At 34.5% G+C, this 19806-nt stretch overlaps 1 protein-coding gene across 1 annotated transcript in view; it reads right to left on the bottom strand.

The window, feature by feature from the left end:
• Window positions 1–19806, bottom strand: part of MBNL1 (muscleblind-like splicing regulator 1) — a 239121-nt gene that overhangs the window by 23619 nt on the left and 195696 nt on the right. The window contains exons 3-4 of the mRNA XM_012642907.1: window positions 15234–15404; window positions 5615–5815 (exon numbers count right to left, since the gene is read on the bottom strand). Coding sequence (XP_012498361.1) covers window positions 5615–5815; window positions 15234–15404 — 372 coding nt within the window. The remainder of the gene's footprint in view (window positions 1–5614; window positions 5816–15233; window positions 15405–19806) is intronic.

The following is a 19806-nucleotide window of genomic DNA, read 5'->3' on the forward strand; positions in this document are numbered from 1 at the left end:
AAACATATTTCAAAATGGTCAAAATAATAACGGGTTTTATAAGTAGTACTAAATCTAGCAACATTCTGCAAGTTAAAGCACTGGGATTCTAAGGATATTAATGTCAATGTTTGAACGTATTCAAAACTGGAGAGTCATTTGCATATTTTTTAAGGAGACATCCCTTTGTAGTAATACGGTTTTTGTTCACCATATTTGTGTAATTAACTCAGCCATCTTTGGAGAATAACATCCAAAAGCAGGAACATAGCTAATTAAAACAAGGAACAGGGACTCTGTCTACTTTAATATTTTGGGAAGTCAATTTAATATTTAATGACCAATACTAAGAAACTTATTCAAAGACATATGTATATGTTGTTCAACAATAAGCACCATAGGCTTCATTTTCTATTACGTTTGAGCTAACCTAATACTTCAAAAAGGTAATACTGGATAATCAATGATTTTATCAATGTGCCCACAGCACTCTGTCCTCATGTTGGCCATAAGTTTATAATCTACAGCAAAGAAATGATCTGTATTTTCCATTCAAAAAGGATTAAAATCTCTATATTTTAAAATTCTGGTGATTAGGGGAAATGATCATAGTCAATTTATTGTACAATTCCCAAGATAAATATCTGATGATGTCATTTCTAGTTTCAGTTATCCAATAGTTATAAAAATTTGATACACTTCTCCTTTTCTAAAAAAATGAAGAAAAGTACATCTACTTTAGCCACCTAATAGGATCTCTGTTACAATCAAACGGAAATTTTCTTTGAAATCTAAAAGGCAGATCCCATCATTATCATTTAGGCTACAGAACACAAGCATAGCTCTACAAGTAATATAACTAAGAATTTGCCACTTGACCTCATGTAAAAAAAAATAATAAAATCTAAATAAATAGGAATGATCAACAAAAGAACCATTAAATCTACTTCCAGGTTGTCATTTATTCATTCCTATGAACAAGTGTGCAAACTCAGTAAGACAGAAAAACACATAACTTTAAAATAAGCTCATCAATATTCCAAATGCTCACCTCTATTTTTATTACCTTTTCTAAATAAGTGCAAAGATAGGGAAATTTTGGCTTTAATTTAGATGCAGAAATTAGTGGAAGAACAGCAGAAAAATCAGTTGCCTACCCAAGATTAGCAATTACCTTATTTTAAACAATTTAAAACTCTATAATCTCTACAACAAAACTCAAACTAATCAGAGATTAATAACTGACAGAGAAACAGTACATTAGATTATTTGAATGAGGATGTGACTATATCGTTAAGAGCCATTCTAAAGCTTATTATAGTTTTTTTAAAAAATAAACTACATAGACATATGTGTACAAAACTCAAGATTTGTTAATTTTCTAGAGATATTAAAATATCACCTAAGCAGGAGTCAAACATCCTCTCCAGAAATACAAAATTAAAATAATCCTACCAATAAGCCTTTCCCACATTATTAAAAGCATCTACTTTTCTAATCTTTTCTGAATTGAAAGTCTTTAGTAAGCAATCATGTTAAATCCATTAAACTCCTATAAAAATCCCAACCTAGGCCAGCCATTCACTGTTATTCTAATCCTCATTTAACTTCATATACTCTTTATTGTGTAGTCAATAGGTATCATATTTTTTTCTGCCTATATGAGAAGGATTACTAAGCTCTGCTGTGTCAATAAGTAACGGAAGCATACAGCAACCAGTGGACTAAATTAGAAACTCGTGTTATGATTATCTCATTAGAATAAAACTTTTAGCAGAAGAATAATTTATTTTAAAACAAGTAGACTTCAGCTGAAAATATGAGAAACCAGGTGGTTTTCCCATCTTTTCTGGAATACTTCATACGTTTTTCTCATATAGACTGTTGATATAAAAATGATGCAGTTAACCAAATGGAATCTAATATCTTCATCAGTGTCTGAAATATGTGGCTACTGGTTTTTGTTTGATCACTGCTATGCAACAGAAATTACCTTAATAATAATCATTGTTTACCTAAAATATTTCATTATGCTGTGCACAGTGTTCTCAGCAACTTAACAATACGTAGAATGTTAAGTATATTGGAGGAGGAAGATTTTTAATGGAGTAAAAAATAACTAGATATTAAGTAAATGATGAAAAGTTGAGGCTTAAATAACAAGTGCTGTCATTCTCCAGAGCAAGTGTTTTGTAAACCATTTACATTTAGAATTACCTGGCACATCTGTGAAAAAAAAAAGCCTGATTCCCACTGCAGACCTATTGAATTAGTCTTTGGTGATGAGGCCCTGCATTTTAACAATCACTCCAAGTGATTCTAATCTCATTTAAGCTTGAAAACCATTGCTCTAGGTCTAGAAGTATAATGAAAATGCCATATTTTATAGTTAGAATGCTCAAAATGGAAACATGTTCCTATAGAGAATGTTAACAAATGCTAAAATTTCTCCTGAAGTTAAAAGTTTTTCATATTTTATTACCTCTGTGGCATTACTCTAAGCCCTGAATAAGGGCATGTATCTTTCTGTGATTAATTAATTAAGTAACTGGTTGATTGGTTGATTGACTCATTTGTTCATCTGTTTAACAAGTTATTGGGTATCAATTACGAGTTTGGGATTTCTCATGTGGATCTTTTCTTGTGATTGATAAGACAGTAATTAAAAGGTTTCAAAGACATTCCTCACAATGTCTTCTACTTGAAAGATGTTCAAGAGTTCACCATTAGAATTGTTGAGTAAATGAGAGAATGAATGCATTCATAAATCCTTTTTGCATCATAAAAAATTACTGTGCATCTTGCAAATAAGTCAAATAATGATTTCCCTAATTACTAACTCTTTGTAATGAAGCAGAGGTATGACTAAAAAACTCAAGTCTTTTCTAGTATTTATACATTTTAATAATTTCTTAAAATCATCGCTGAAATTTTAATAATTTCTTAAAATCATTCCTGCTTGGAAATTACAGAAAGGCATCTCAAGGTCACAAAATAGAATTTTAAAAGCCACACTTCAGTGAATGATATTTAAGAGATCTGCTCCTTTTCAGAGAAAATCATGAAGTCTGAATTTTAGAGTACAGAAAATACTTGCCTACAAAGTCTTGTAAAAGATACCCAATAAAAAAGAATAATATGAAAATTAATATAAAGCTCTTGTGTATGTGATATATATACATATATACAATATGTTTTATATATAATTTTTAAAATGTTTCAATAGCTTGTGGCTGGCGTTAAAAGCAAGAAAATGATGTAATGGTCCTTCAAATGTTCTAATCTTAGAGATTGTCTTGTGAAACCTTCTAATTTCATATGTGAAGATTATGAAGCCTAGAGAATATGAGAAGCCTAGAGAATATGAGAATACTGACCTGAATTTTCTCATTTAATTAGTAACATCACAAGCACTAAATCTTGGATTCCTGTTTTCCAATTTAACATTTTTTTGTAGCTTCACATTGTGTGCTGTAAATATGTCAGCTCTTCTAAGCAATTATATAAGACCAGAAAGCTGAAAATCTATAGTATTTTAAATTGCCTTATTGTCTAACAAGTTGTAGTAAAAAGAGAAAGAAGTGGCAAGAAGAATTGGCCAATATTTTAATTGACTCAGAAAATTTGCACCTCAGAAGAAACACAAAATTCAAAGAGATACTTCAGAATTCCATGAGGAAAAAATAGAGTACAGACTTAAACTCCAAATAACCAAACATTTGGCCAATTAGTAAATGAGTGTGTGCTTTTATTGCCATGTCTTTTAGACTTCAATATGTGCTGCAATTAGCATGTGAAGAAATAACCTGAAGATAGGATTGTCTAAAATCACAAGCGCAGAGGAGAAACATTTGCTTCTTAGCTTCACGCTGCAATATCCTGACAGGGTGTTGTAGCTGTAACACTGGATCAGATCCTGTTAACAGGAATAAGACAGGAAGCTGCACTATCATCAGGCATTTAAGTAAGCAGAGTTCAGGTCAAAGAGAAATGACAGTCGATGCAATAGAAGCCATTTGTTCAGACCACAGCAAAATAAAACAGACAAAATCCACGAGAGGTAGCTCCTCACAAAAGAAAAACAAAACCAGAAGACAAAAGTCTTCAATTAAGCACTACAAAATATAACTAATGACAGATTACCTAAAATTGTGAGAGGACTAGTTTAGAAAAGTTTTGACCAGTTTTCTGAATATCACTTCCTATTAATAATTACTTCATTAGAGTTCATTAAGAGTTCAGACTGCCTATTTGGTTCCCATTAATCAATCAACGATTATGCATCAAAAACCCAGGTTGCTTTAGAAAGGTCAGGGGAATAAAATTGCTGTACATAATAAGCATCAAATAATATAGAATATTTAAAATTTCTTAAATTTCCTTCAAATTCATCTGCAAACAGCATTAGTTACAATGAGCAAGTACAATTTCGTAACGACAAACCACTCTAAAATCCAGGTGTATTAGGTGTATCTCTCTAGCAAGAACAAGTTATTTCATATCTCTTCCCCTGAACTGATTTCTCCATAAAATGGGATTAAAGATAGCATCTTCCTCATAAGATTGTTTTGAGGATGAAATGTGTGACGCTTATGTCTGGTATATGGTTGTAAATATGCTGAAATCTGAGGTCCATTTTAACGCATGCAACAAAAGTTAATAAATAAGAAACTGGGGCTTAGTAACTAAATTCCTGCTAAACTGACTAGCAATTATTAGAGTCAATTTATGTTCATATAAAGCCTTATTTTTTTCCACTTTCTTAGTAATTAATACATGTAGAACTTCTGAGAACTTACTATTGCCTCATCCTAACCAGGGAAAAGAGGAAAATACCATTTTGTTCTTTAGGTGGGTTTAATGCAGGTTTATAACTTCAATATACATTCAATGTTGCCACTTTTTCTTACATCTATAGTTTACCAAATCCATTAATTTACAGCCATGCCGAAACTCTGAACAACGACCTCAAAATAAGACTTATAACTATAATTTCTTTTTCATGGAGCAACAGCAAAGCATATGCATCTGACTATCCCTGACTTTAGGACTTAGAACATCATGCAAATGCCTATTAAAAAACTTTTATGAAAGCACACCACACAGCCAAACCTGCCTTGCTATTTTAATCAAAACATTGTACAGCTTATGAGGAAACGTGTATTAATAGTTTTTTAATGTTTTATAGAGAGTAACTATTATAATATTTGTTATATCTTTATCAGAACAATTGTTTGGGGATTGATAAAATTTGTTACTCTTGATAGCAGCAGAAAAACAACAACAAACATTTAGGAAGCACTTATTTTGTGTTAGACATTCATCTAACTCTTTGCGGTAAGTGCAATTATCTCCATTTTAAAGACCAGGAAACTGAGGCATAGTGAAGTAACAGGCAATCTGAACCCAGAGTCCAAGCCGTTATCCACTATTCTACACATAGATATTGTGGCTTTTATAAACATTACATTCATCAAATACAGCCTACCTGTATTCTAATGAAATTCTCCAAACACAGAACCAAAATCTCTGCTTTGAATTTTGAAAAATATTTTTGCCATGGTAAGAGGCAAACGGAAAACACACTTTGAGAATTAAAATAGAGTTCATAAAGAAACTGACTAATCATGCCTACCTCAAGTCTGTCTGTCCGCATTAATTTCTGTGCAGCTGCTGCAGCAGCTGCAGGGACAGGGACGCCAGGATTCCCTGTAACCAACATTGGTGCAGTCGGCAAGATCTCTGCTGGAACCAGGCTTGGAGAAACAGGTCCCAGGTAGGGATTAAAGGCTGCTGATGCATTGGTGGCTAAGCTTGGTGCAACTGAAAACATTGGCTGAAAAATAAAAAGCAAAATTTAATAGGCAGGTCTCAATTCAAAGTTGATATCCTACATTATACGTGTCCTCCATTTATCCATCCATCCATAATCCATTCTTCCTTTCCTCCCTCCCTTTAATTCTTTATTTACTCTCAGGATAAGAATGTTTAATTAAATCAATGTTTTTCTAAAATATAATATGTAAAATATCTATTAATCCTCCACTGGGATTTTGAATCTTGGGGTTCTATAATACTTGTAATTTCTTTTTGGTAATAGATAAACTTCTATGTAGGAACTTCTTGTGATCACCTGTTCTCCATCTTTGTCCTGAGTCAATCCTGGAAACTTGTCTATGAAATAGATTTCATAATTGCTATGTCAGCTGTACTTGAAAGATGTTTACAACTGTTAATAGGTTGCAAGTGTCCTATTATCTGGAATAAATAAAGTAGAACTCTCAGGGGATAACAGAGTTTCACAGTCAATGTAAACTGTAAATAAATCTCATGGGGTATGTGAAAGGTGATGATGACACCATTCCTTTTGAGCACGTAAGATAAAGTGTTTGGCATATTTACTTGATGGGGAAATTATAAATATTCCACCAGCTATCACACCCTTCTGAGATATTCAACAACAAATTCATCACACCAGTGAGAAAGAAGTCTGAATTGTAAAGTCTGAAACAGAATACTATTAAAGAAATGCTACGTGATTGTTCAAGGAAATACATATAGGCAGTGTCAAATAAACTGCTACAACAAAGAATTTCTGCCATAAATGCTTTAATAGATATGTAAGGATTGTTTCTATTTGTTTATATGCAAATTTGCGTATCATAAAATATATCTGTTCTTGAACAGAATTAAAGAATTTACCTGAAATCTACTTTAACAATTTGCTTTTCCCGTTTTTAAATTACAACAGAACACAATTTCCCACTTATCAATGGGCCATTTTTATATTCTTAATTCAATAAAATTTCAATTCTTGAATTTTAATGCTTTGTGTAATAATGTTTATCTCTGAAACAAAAACTTGTGGACCAAATAGATGCTGTTCTTTCAGGAAATTTTTAACAATTTATATTCTTTAACCAGCAGTAAGTAATAGAATCATAGAACATTTTTCAGAACGAAAGAGACAACAGAATGTAGCTAATTCTTCCTTCTAATAGGAATAAGAAGTTAGATGATCCCACAGTATACAAACTATTCAAGAGAGCATTGGAGTAAAGCCTTCCGCAATATAAGGTATATATTACAAAAGTAATTCTCATAGCATAAAATAAATGTGTTAAAAATGAATATAAATCTACTCTGGCCCTGATTTGTCCTATATTTAGAAGAATAAAATGGATTTCAAGTATTCCCTTTTTCCTAGGGCAGGAATGGTTTTCATCTATGAGTGATTTGGCCTCGGGGTACAGTCGGCAACGTTTGGAGACATTTTTGGTTGCCAGAGCTCTTGCATCTAATGGATACTGCTAAGTGTCCTACAACATACAAGACAGCTCCTCATGACAAAGAATTATCCAGCTCCAAAAGTCAATAGTGCCAATGCTGAGAATACTTGTCCTAGGGAATACACTCTTCTCTTGACTTTACAAATTGTGTTGGGACAAAATCTTTGGGTTTAGCATACACATTTTTACTAAGAAAATGTGAAAAATAGAATATTTAATACATATTTTGATTCATGGGGAAGAAGAAGCAATATACCATCGATTACACTATTTTCAAGTTAAAATAACTATGCCTCTAGCATGTTGGTTTGAATGGCATAGTTAGCTGCTCTGCCAGGTCATTGGCCTTGCCTGATGCAGTGGACTAAATTAATACCCAATCCCCAACCACATCCCAGCTGAAAGCAGCTACCCCCAGACAAGAAACTATCTGTGAATTCCGAATATTAATAATCAATAACTTGTCCAAAACTAGGGCTCAGGGCAGTCTCTGTCCACCAACAGTTCCTTGACCAGCAGCTGATTTAATACTGTTCCACTGTCTGGTGGCAGAGGACAAGGGTTGATTGTACAGTGACTGAATATATGTTGAACTCAAATTTCTATTCGAGAATATTCAGATTAAATTTGTACTTTATAATACATTGTCTGATAGTATATAAAAATCCAGCCAGATCAGCACTCTAATTTATATATTAGATATTCATGAATTATAAGAAATTTACCATAGAAGACTAAAAGACTAGTTTAGCATGTGGACAACAGAAGCCAGTCAATATCATTCCCCTTTGCATTTCTTTGCTGTGAATCAACAATGCATTTCCAAATAGTGCATTTGTAATGTACACTTCAGAAAGTTATTGGGATGTTTATGTAACTGTACACAATCTACTATAATTACTTAAAGCAACACTCAAATTTACAAAGTTATTTGGAAGGAAGAAAAGCATTCTTATTTTAGTAAAATAAGACCAGTGGCCAGTAACATTCAGCTTTGTTAAGTCTTATAAAATACTATACATTGAAAATCTACAAATGCATATAATACAGCTGTTGTATATTACAGATAAAATAGTAATTTTATTTTATAAGAATATTGATCATATTAACTGGCAACAACCTACCCTATGAATTGTTTCTATAGAGTCTTCAGGAGAATTGATTTTCCACCTTCATTTAGCAGAGCAAATTCAAATGAGAAGAATTTTTGGGCACTCTCCCCAAATAAAGCCTGTAGTAGCTTTTAAAAATCTGAAACATCAACTATTCTGCAAGCATTATCTCAAATTGTTCCTCTTTAGATAAGTAGAGCTGTTTGCTGAACAGGCAGACAATCGATAACAATAGCTCTAGAATACTTTGTAACTTGATTCCAAAAGAAAATTAAAAAGTGCAGCATTCCTTTGTTTCTTTTAAATTTTTGTAAATTTGTTACATTGCTTTTTTTTTATTGCTTTTTCAAAGAGCACCTCGTTGTAGTTAGGTTGCTGCCAGCCCCATCAGAGAGTGCCCCGATCAGATTAGGAAAAGCACTTGACCTGCTCCACCGGCAGTTCTCTGTTGCAAAAGCTATCCTGCAGAGGGTTCAGCAGAATCTCAAAGACGGATATTAATGCAATCGTATTATCAAGTGGCATCCCATTTTCTCTGAAGTACCCACGGGATAACATGCAAACTATGTAATCAGTGTATTTTATACTGACTACATCCTTGTGATAATGTTTTATGGGTATCTTTGTTGCCGGAAGGCATAAGGACGTTTGGTTTATAATCACTTTTTGCCACTGAACACCCTCAGAAGAGAAAAACAAATTACAAACTTAAATAACTCTGGTGCCATTTATGGGTTAATCACTTGTTTGTTTTAAATGAGACATTCTGATTCCATTAAGGTAATCAGGCTTCATTATAAATTAAAGTGTTATTCAATTTCATACTATGACCCAGTTAACTGTGCAAACACGATTATTATTAGTAATTCCTTATTTATTGTGTGCCGGCATTGTGCTAAGTACTTTATCTGTGGTATTGTATTTAATCCTCATAACAGAAAAAGCGTAAGTTCCCTGAGAGATTTTTTTTTTCTTTTGCATTTTTTGAGGGATGAGGGGTTGGGGGAGATCTTTTTAGTTCCCTGCTAAACTCCCAGAACCCAGAACAATGCCTGGCATAGAGTAGGCACTCAATAAATACCTGTTGAATGAATGCTTGAGTGAATGAATGAATGAATGAGGGAATTACAGGCTTGTCAGGTGGGTATTAGCTCCATTTTGCAGATAAAAAATACCACTGTACTCATTATTAAACTGGAACTAACCGATGAGCACATATGTGCACAGAGAGAAGTAAAACTCAGGAGAAATCAAGCAGGGGGGAGAAGGGAGAGGGCAGGGTCACAAAACCTACCTAATGGGTACGATGAACACTATTTGGGTGACAGGCACATCTATAGCTGTGACTCAAGTATTACAAAAGCAATCCATGTAATCAAAAACATCTGTACTCCCTTAATATTTTGAAATAAAAATTTTTAAAAACCAAATAAATTAAAAAAAGAAAAAGGCTCACAAAGACTACATGTCCATAGTCACAAACGAGTGAATAGAAGGCCTAGAACTTGAACACAGGTGCGTCTGATTCCTAGTGGTTCTGAAACCAGTGGTTCTCACAAAATGGACCAGGTATCCATTTAAATCACCTGGACGACTTTTAAACCGTGAATGCCCTGGCCACGCCCTCACTCATCATAATCTCTGGGGAAAGACACCCAGGCGGCTGTATTTTTTGAAAGCTCCTGGGTGATTCCAGTTCCATATATTATGTGGTCTTCCACAGATACAGGTACACTTTTCTGATTCTACGTAAGGTCTCCAAGGACACATGCTCCCTTACGGCTCTCTTCTTTTGAACATGGTTTTCCTTCCACATTGAATGCTACCCCTGCCCAGCCTGTTTAATGCTTAATCGTGCTTCAAGAATTAGGATTCTTCCTCTTGAAATTTCCCCTGATTCATCCATATCTCCAACTATGAAGGGCTTTTCCTACCCTCTGTTCCCGCAGAACTCCTCATTGCTAGAATGCAGCATTTATCACCACTTGTGTTTACTTAAATATGTCCTCTCCTCTAACTAGACTGCAGGCTCTCAGAGGGCAATCTTGTTCATATTTTATCCTGCAATTGGCATTTATACAGGTCCTCTATAAACATTTGCTTAACACATATATGTAAATGGATTTGCCAATTGCTTTTCTTTGCCACAGAAACTAACCAGCAAATGCATTAAATATTTTCTAGGATACCGGAATGTTAAATAAAAATGATTAATGTTATTTTCTCTTTTTACCTGAAAATTTAATAGTTACTGTCTCTAGTATGCCTATCCAAAATTTTAAATTCTTCTTGTTTTGTGATTTTTTTATATTAAACTTTCTAAGTTTTAGCAATGTAGTTACCATGCTGTAATAGTGCAAATGTCATAGGGGCTGTCACTTACTTTAAAACACTGTATGAAACAGTGTTTGTTTCGCAAAAAACGTTTGAGATTTTTAATAAAATAGAGGGAGTATATATAACAAAATAATATGTAACCAGTATCAGCTGGAATTCATAGAATACAAATTTTAAAAGTCATATTTTTCTAGATATTACGGGAGTGTGAAGAAGTAAAAAAATAAAGCTTTTTAAAAGAAATTAACAGCACACAATCAAGATATGTGGCACTATGTTTCTGGGTAAACATAACCTTGTACCCAGAGCTATAACTAGTCTCAGTGAACTATTCTGAATATAAACAGTGCCAAAAGCTAACAGGAGTTATCAGCAAATTTATATTACAAAGCTATTTTTCTAAGAAAGCATTACTGGAATAAAACAACAAATGCTGTTATAAACTCTGCTCCTAGACTGACTTGTGACTGGAAAAATCAAATGAGTGGCTCCTTTACTCTTAGTGTCACTTTATCCTTCACTCTAGTTTTGTGGAAGTTATAAACATTTAAATAAAGAAGACTCGCTTCCAGCCCTCCTAGGAGAAAGGTATCAACCAAACACGGCCTAGTTCCTAAACTCCAGGGCCCGTCCTCTCAGGCCGATGGGAACAGGCAGTAAGGACAGCAAGATGACTGAGGGGACTGACATAGAAATGTTTCACCAGAAACACTCTGGGAATGAAGTGGCCTTGTTTCTTTACTAGTTGGATAAACTGGAAAGTAAAGCACTAAAAAACTATTTAAGAATTCTAGGTGTTCCTGGAAGTGTGACAAATGATGACTTCAAAGCATTCTGCATCTGACTGCCAACAAATGCTTGGAACATGACATGGCAGCAAAGTCAAGGTGACAGAAGCAGCAAACAAGCTCCCAAGACTTCAGCTAAAATCATTAACTTAGAATTTCGTGATCCCTAGGCTAGTTCAAATTCATGAAATGCATCGGGATTTCTACACAAGGGATGTGCCTTGTGGCAGCTAGGTGTGTGTACCTGCAGGATAGACGCCATCAGAAACTATGGGTAACCGACGGTAAGCTTTGGGATCACAGGTAAAGGCACATTAGGCCACTGAAACCCCAGAGCGCACATACAGCGTTTCATAATGGCTGCTTACACAGAGCTCTTTGAGGGCAATGAAAAGAGCCTGGAATCAACAGAATTTCTGAAGGACACTTTTCTGGGATGGACTGAAGAAATTCACCAGATGCCTGCAGGTGGTGAGCCACCACAAGATGCAGTATATCTTTGGTTAAATTATGTTGCAATTTCTCATTAGGTTACCTTTGCACCAGACAGTATGTGGCAAAGTAATCATGATAATAATGATAATAATAATAATAAAGTAGTATTTAGAGAATCCAGAAGTTTTATTTTTTTAATTTGAATAATTAAATACCATAGGTCTTCCATTTATCTTCAAAGAACATATGATAAAGAAAAAATGATTGTTTAACGTTTTTGTTAGTGGTTTAGAAATGATAGAATTAATGTCAATTTTTCTATAATTTATTACATTAACTTTTAGAAAGTAAACACAAATTATTTTCTACTAATTTTCTCATCTTTTGAAATAAGAATGATTATGTTTAAGTTACAATATTGTTAGGACCTTACGGATAATATATTTTAAATTTTTCACTATATGTTGAAGAAGGTCAGAAATCTTAAATGAATCAGCCACGGACCCAGAGTTGGTTGGTAGTGTGTCTACAAGTAGCATTTCCACAGCATGAATGTTGGATCCTGAACAGGCTGGATTAAAATCTTGACCTTGGTGCTCAGCTGTGTAATCTGAGCAATTTATTTAACACCTCTGAACCTCTGAATTTTTATCTCTAAATTTAGAATAATATTACCTACTTTATGGGATGATTATGAGATTTAATATACAAAAAGTGTTGAGTGCAGTAAATGCCCCTAAACTATTGTATTTGTCTCAAAAATGTCAAGTCCTATTTTTGATTCTTGGCATGGTGTATTTTAATATAGGCTAACAAAGTCTATGACAACCAAAACTCTCCTATAAATCCTGCATTCCCCAAATCTGCCTCGTGTCATGTTCTGAAGATCTTAAATTTCTAGACCCAGTCTCTCACAATTGATGAGAAGATGACAATCGAAACTCGGTTGCATAGTAACCCAAACTGAGTGGCATATTTCTTATTGTCAGCAGTACCCTCATCAAGCCCTTGACTGCCTTTGCTAATAGTACGTAAATGTGTATCCACCTCTGTGCCCCATTCGATGGCTGCAGCCTCTGTAACCCGGCTTGGGCTCCGGGTTCCTGGTTATGATTCCTTCGGACTCTGGAGTAGGTAAACTACCACGAACCTCTGCCTCTTGTTCTGGTGTCTTGGAAACTCCTTTCTTCATTTGTTCTTTCACTCATCAAGCAATTACTGATCTCTGCTATATGCCAGGCATAACACTAGATACTTCCAAATTTGCTTAGGCCTTGCTAGCCCCCTCTCCCCTTCCTGTCCTCCACCTAGGGTTTGGGGGCCAAGCCGGTTGGCTCTGGAGAAGTAGGATGCTGTCATCTGCTTGAGCAGTGTTGTCACTGCTCCGATGCTCCTGAAGCTCTGGCTCTGCTCATAGTATTACCGCCTTTGATATCACCACCACCTGAGTGGGATCCAAGTTAATGAATGCCATGTCTTCAAATGCTCTCATCTGTACTTGAGACCATTCTGAGTGGCAATCCTTTTCCATATTAGTCACCTGGCTGCTTCCAACCCTGTTATAATCCCTACTCGTAGGTCCACACGAATGTCCCCATAACCAGCTGATTATGACCACTCCATTTATTTCTAAATCTCCACGTCACTATCCTCATCAAAACAGTGCTGACTACAAACAGCATCAAAAATTCTCAGGTGGGGTTTTGAAGGCAAATTTCCTGGATTAAAGCCTTCTCTACACTCATTAAAATCTCAAATGCTTTAAAATTGAATAGTTAAAATGATTTCTATACTTACTACAAAGTCATCGCTCTGAATAGAGCATATTTTTACACTAGGATCTCAGGATGCCTTTTAATTCCACATTCAAATCTAGTCATATAAGGAAAAATTAACATAAAGCCTGAATGTGCTCACAACTAATAAAAATAATTACTGTATGTAAACAGAGAATTTTCCAACAAAAGCATCAAAAATTGTTCTGATGGTTTGAGAAATCTGTGATTTAGTGATTTCATAAACAAAAAATTTGTTACTGGTATTTCACAGAGCATAGGTATTGTTTATAGTGTTTCCCAGGATTGCACATATGATATGCTAGAATTGCCTTGAGAGTCAGACCAACTCAAGGACTAGGTCAGGAGACAGGCCAAGACCTCACAGTGAGGAATGTGCGGTCCTGCCCAGTACCACACTTGCTGATCTCAAAGGTGCTCCAGGTCACAGAGAGGGTACAGCCTGGCAGTACTGCACGCTTTAAATGTTTAAATGGAACAAGGTATCTTCACATCCAGGAGAGATCTTGTATCAACTAAGGGAGTAGCCATCCCAAGGATTTACCAGATGTTTGAAAGTATGTGAGGGCCAAGTGTAAAAAGACTTTTGTCCTATATTATGTACTACAGAGAATGATTATAGCTAAATTTTTTAACCAAATGGAAATCTTCACACTAACCCAATACAGACGTGAAATTAGTAGATTAGTAGATTATAATAATAATATTCTCTCAATTGCATACAATTAGTAATTGGCATCACTGCCAATTAATGTGGAGATCCCTCCCACCTTGAAATGCAATCCCTTTCTCTTTTTTGGAATGATTGTTGTATTAAGTTTTAAGAGAAAATAATAATTACATTGAGTTCAGGTGTTAAAATGTATTAGAAAAAAATTAGTTAGCACACATGCTACAGTTAGAAAACGAGAAAAATGTGGGTCTTCATATCCCCACGAATCCATAATATTGCATATAAGTTAGTGACATAAAGTTTTGACAGATATATTCTGATCATCACAAATTTTAACGTGTATTTAAATTTAAATATAGAATTATAGTATCATGATTAACAAAACACTTTTTTCAACCTAACACAAATTATTACAAATCTTTCACACTTTTATGAATAAATGTGAGTAAAGATTATTAAACTCATTTATGACACACACACACCAAAAAAAACCCAAACAATTAAATAGATATGTGTATTCCGAAACAAGTTACCCACATACACTGCTTAGCAAACATTAAATATCTATGAGCACCCACAGTTTATCAAATTTAGCTTTTTCTAAAAAAGCCCTTGAATTTTCTGCCTCCCCTAAATTAGTTCTCCTTTGATGAGACTTCCAAGTCTACAATATTGATTTACTACTGTCAGAAATTTTCTAGCATCTGTAACTATGCAATGTGAAAGCTGTTCCAGGATTTGATTGATACCTAACTTTGCTAGGAAATGCTAAAGCAACTGATACTGCTACAAACTTAATGAGTGAGTATTGAAAACATGCTTACCACGGGTTGTAATGGGGCACCAGGCATCATGGCATTGGCTAGTTGCATTTGCTGGGCCAGCATGGCCATGTTCTTCTGCTGAATCAAGTTATTGCGCCCATTTATCTCCAATTGCGTTTTTAAGTGTGGGGGTGGATGAAGGTATTTGCAGTTCTCCCTGGAGCAACGACCCTAAAGAAAAACAAAAGCAGCAAACATCATTTTAAAAAAGAATAAAATCAGCAAATTGTAAAAATAGTAATAATACAAACCAACCACTTGAATCTGTTAGAGGTTTTTCATACAATGCATTGTCCAGGTTATTTTATCATACATTTAGAACAAGTAATAAATTCACTCAAATGAATTATCAAAATGAGGGATTAAGACATTTGAAAAGTTTAAAAGCTTAAAGACGTTCACTTATTTTAATAATCTTAGCATTACTATTTCCAGATTCGAGTTTAAAAATCTACAAACTGCCAGGGGTATACTAAAACATAGGCTATCAAATAAAGAATATTAGGCTTATACCACAATATCTTCCTGGTTAACTTTAATGAATCCAAAAGAACATAAAGTTTTATCATCTACTTTTACTTATATTGAGTTCTTAGGAAACAAACTTAGAAGACTCAAGGCACATTGTATCTTCAGTAAAATACCTTTACAAGTATCTTACAACATAACAAAATTAAAATTACTACTAAGCTCTATAAGCCCATACATTAGAAATTTACAGTTGAAAAGAAGAAAATTCCCATGTGTTCCCACTGTACATAGAGATTAGTAAGTATAATGAAACGTTAGTGAAAAATGTAGCCTTTAAACTTTCAAAGCTAAATCTAGTCTTCATTTCCTAAAAACTATAAAATAGTAAGAAATGGACACATTTACCATCTAAAAATTCATACTATAAAATGGAGAAACAAAATAAGTTACTATAAAATAGTAAGTATGGATATACCTTCCTTTGGGATAATTCCTATCATCAAAAATATTTATTAGTCTACAATACACGATATTGTATGAGGGACTCTACCCCTATTATTTCAATATATCGTCAAGTCCTATTCATAGTAACAAATCGCACTGACTGCCTTAACAACTTCTTTCACCAGTAAATCTAATTAAAACTGTTTGCAAGAGAAAGATTAATTGAAGTCATCTTTAAAAATCAATTTAGAATAATTTGACTTTATATTGTAAATTGACTCAGAAAACTAATGTTTATTATAAAATCTGTCATTATTCTAATTTAAATAATCTATTTTGGCTGTCTGGGCTAGTATCACATGATATTGCCTGCCCCCCCCCCTTTTTTTTGAGATGGGGTATCACTCTTTCATAAGGCTAGTTAGAATGAAGTGGCACAATCATAGCTCAAAGCAGCCTTGAACTCCTGGATTCAAATGATCCTCCCACCACAGCCTCCCGAGTAGCTGGGACTATAGGTGCGTACCATCACACCCAGGTAATTTTTTTTAATTTTTTTGTAGAGACGGGGACTTGTTATGTTGCCCATCCAGGCTGATCTAGAACTCCTGGCCTCAGGCGATCCTTCTGCCTTAGCCTCCCATAATGCTGCAATTACAGGGATGAGCCACTGTGCCTGGCCTTGCTGAAATCAGGAGAGGACAGTGAAATCAGTAGAGGACAGTGACTGATAGCAAGGACCTCACAAGTCTCAAGACCTGGAATAGAGGTCTAGCTCCCTCATTCGTCAGCTTCATGAACTGCATAAGAAACTTCTTTCAGCCTCAGGCTCTTTATCCAGTACAGAATTGCTATAAAACCTACATTAGCCCCACTACAATTTAAATTGCATATCCAAGAAAAGAAAAACAAAATATTGGTATGCAGTTAATTTTTAAAATATTTGTTCGTTATGGCTATTGGTCCATTTGCAAAGTAACATTTACATACATACACATCTCTCTCTATACACACACACACACACACACACACACACACACTTATGACTTGTTCCATATCAAATCACCATGCTTGACACATGTTGGGATCCTGAGCATATTATTAGCTTAAAAAAGCATCTTGATGCAAAACAACCACAAAAACAACAGTCAGAATCACAAGATAAACCATGGAGTACGACTGGCCAAAATAAATAAGCTCCCAGATGACACATGTTCTCTTCTAGAGAAACCCTGCTTTTTCTGTACAAAGAACAACTTAGCTGTAAGAGAAGTTCTTGTTCTCAATATCTCCACATCATATTTCTTACTAAAACTGGATTTATTTAAGTGAAGATAAGTGGGGTCATATCCACCCCGAGGATAGAGTTACTGTCAATTCACTCCGGTCAGCCTCTATAGTTCCATAAATAGTACAGAGATAGCCCTGGGCCTTGAATTGGGCCTCGCCAACACTAACTCTGGTCTTCGTAAGCCCTTCAGTCCAGTATTTCCTCGAACGTACACCACCTAATCCCTCCTACCTATGAACACAGCTCAGATTGAAATAATGGAGAGAAACCATTTGTGTTTGCTATATATTCTGAGATGTATCAGTGCATCTCTTAACTTTTAAAAGAAGCTCAGACCTTTGGTCTTCATTCTGTATTTACTACATTTACTCAGGAAAAATGCCATTCTGCTACATTTTTTAACTGTATTACTTTTCTATGCCCAGCTTGATTTGATTGCACTGGGCTCTCACTTTCAAAAACCAGTGTTCCTAAGAATCAACTGACATTTTGTGAAAAAGTACAGACTACCAAGCCTCTCCCACAGGGAGTCAGTAGCCATAGGTCTGGAGGCCCAGGAATCTGCATTTTCACAAGTGTTCCAGCTGACTCTTATATAGCAGAAAACACTACAAAATACAATTGTGCAAAGCCACATGAATTTTTATTGATACAGGAGAAAAAAAATAACATCTACAAGTGATATTAGATAAAGTTTGTATCTTATGAAGCCCAAAATTTGTTTAATGCTGACTATACTGCTGAATAATTGTGGTCTGACAAATTAAAAGGTCAAGAATAAATTAACATCCTTCCGTTAGAAGTGCCTAAAACCAGCAGCAGCATACCTTCCTTTGAGAGTTCAGGTAAATATGACATTGGTACATTGCCAGCTTCTTCCATCTCTGAGTCCTCAGCACCACACCTCAATAAGCATTTGCAGAATGAACAACTCATTTCTTACTAAATGCTTCAAGATGAGTTCTACTCTAACTCGATTCTAGAGACAATAAAGACAATAGAATAAAAACTAAATGTAATATCAAATCTTAGTTCTGAGTTGTACTGACCTTATGATGCTTTTATTCAGAGGCCAGTAATTTAAAGACACGATAAAGCTAGCCCAATAAAAGGTAAGAAAGAAAAGCAGATTTGTAAGTTTCACCAGGGAGGTAATGAGATACGTAAAGTCAATGTTATTTAGCATCCTAAAATCTACACAATGACAATACATTCTAAAAGGCTAAAAACAGAAATTCATCAGTACCTAGAGCTAACATAATGCAGATTTTTATATAGGAAATATTAATACTATTCTAAATCATTTAGAGTTTTCGTCTCAAGATACATTAAGTTGGGCTCCTAGGATTGATGCAAAAATACAAATATAAAAGATGTTTTTATTCAGTTTTGATAGTATATTTAGTTCCACCTATTGCCATAACTGTACAATTTTATCGGACATATCTTGGTTCAAATAGCAGCATTGCTACCTACTTGCTGTGTGAACTTGTGTAAGTAAGTGAAATTCTCTGAGTGGCCATATCTTTTCTGTAGAATAGTAATGATAACATCTACCTCATTGGTGAAATATGAGGATTAGAAAGACTACAGGCCAACCTCATACATGGCACCTGGCATAATAGGCAGTCAATAAATGTTAATTATTTTCCTCTCTTAAGTTCTCAAATTAATAAAAAGCAGCAGTTGCTCAATTTTAGCAGCCTATCTTTTAAAAATGCTAAAAATAATATAGATAGCAAAACCTAGTCACGATGCATGTCAATCATCAATAATGTAACACAAACTTGGCCCTTAATCATCATTCTGTATTTGCCACAAACACCAAGAAAAAAATGCCATTCTGACACATTGCTTATAGTATTATGTTTCTGTGCTTTGCTTTGGTTGATTACATTGAAATCTTACTTTCGGAGAGCTGTCTAGCTGACTAGAAGGCCATTCTATAAAGCCTATACAGTAGATTCTGTAGGCTTCATTCAAGGAGGCTTTTTAATAGGATTAACTCAACACAGATTCCAAAGATATCATTGTAATACATATACTACATATTTTAAGGGAAAGGAGGAAATTCAATAAAACATTGGTCTACACTGAGATCATTTTTTCTAATAATTTTTCTATATGTTTAAATTAAAAGTAACCTATCCAAAAGAGGAGAAATTTCCCCCTTGTAGTCTTAAAAATCAGTGTGAGACTGACAACAGTCATACAAGAAATCAATTCATCAAGTTATCAACAATTTCTGAATTTAAATTATGAATTTAAAAATTTTGTCATTGGTTTTCAAATTGCCACAAATTTTGTGACTATAACAAAGGACAATATATGTTTAGATTAATTGTTTAATCCTCAAAATAAATTCCT

Source organism: Propithecus coquereli, unplaced genomic scaffold (assembly GCF_000956105.1).
Source record: "Propithecus coquereli isolate 6110/MARCELLA unplaced genomic scaffold, Pcoq_1.0 Scaffold19, whole genome shotgun sequence".
Classification (NCBI taxonomy): domain Eukaryota; kingdom Metazoa; phylum Chordata; class Mammalia; order Primates; family Indriidae; genus Propithecus; species Propithecus coquereli.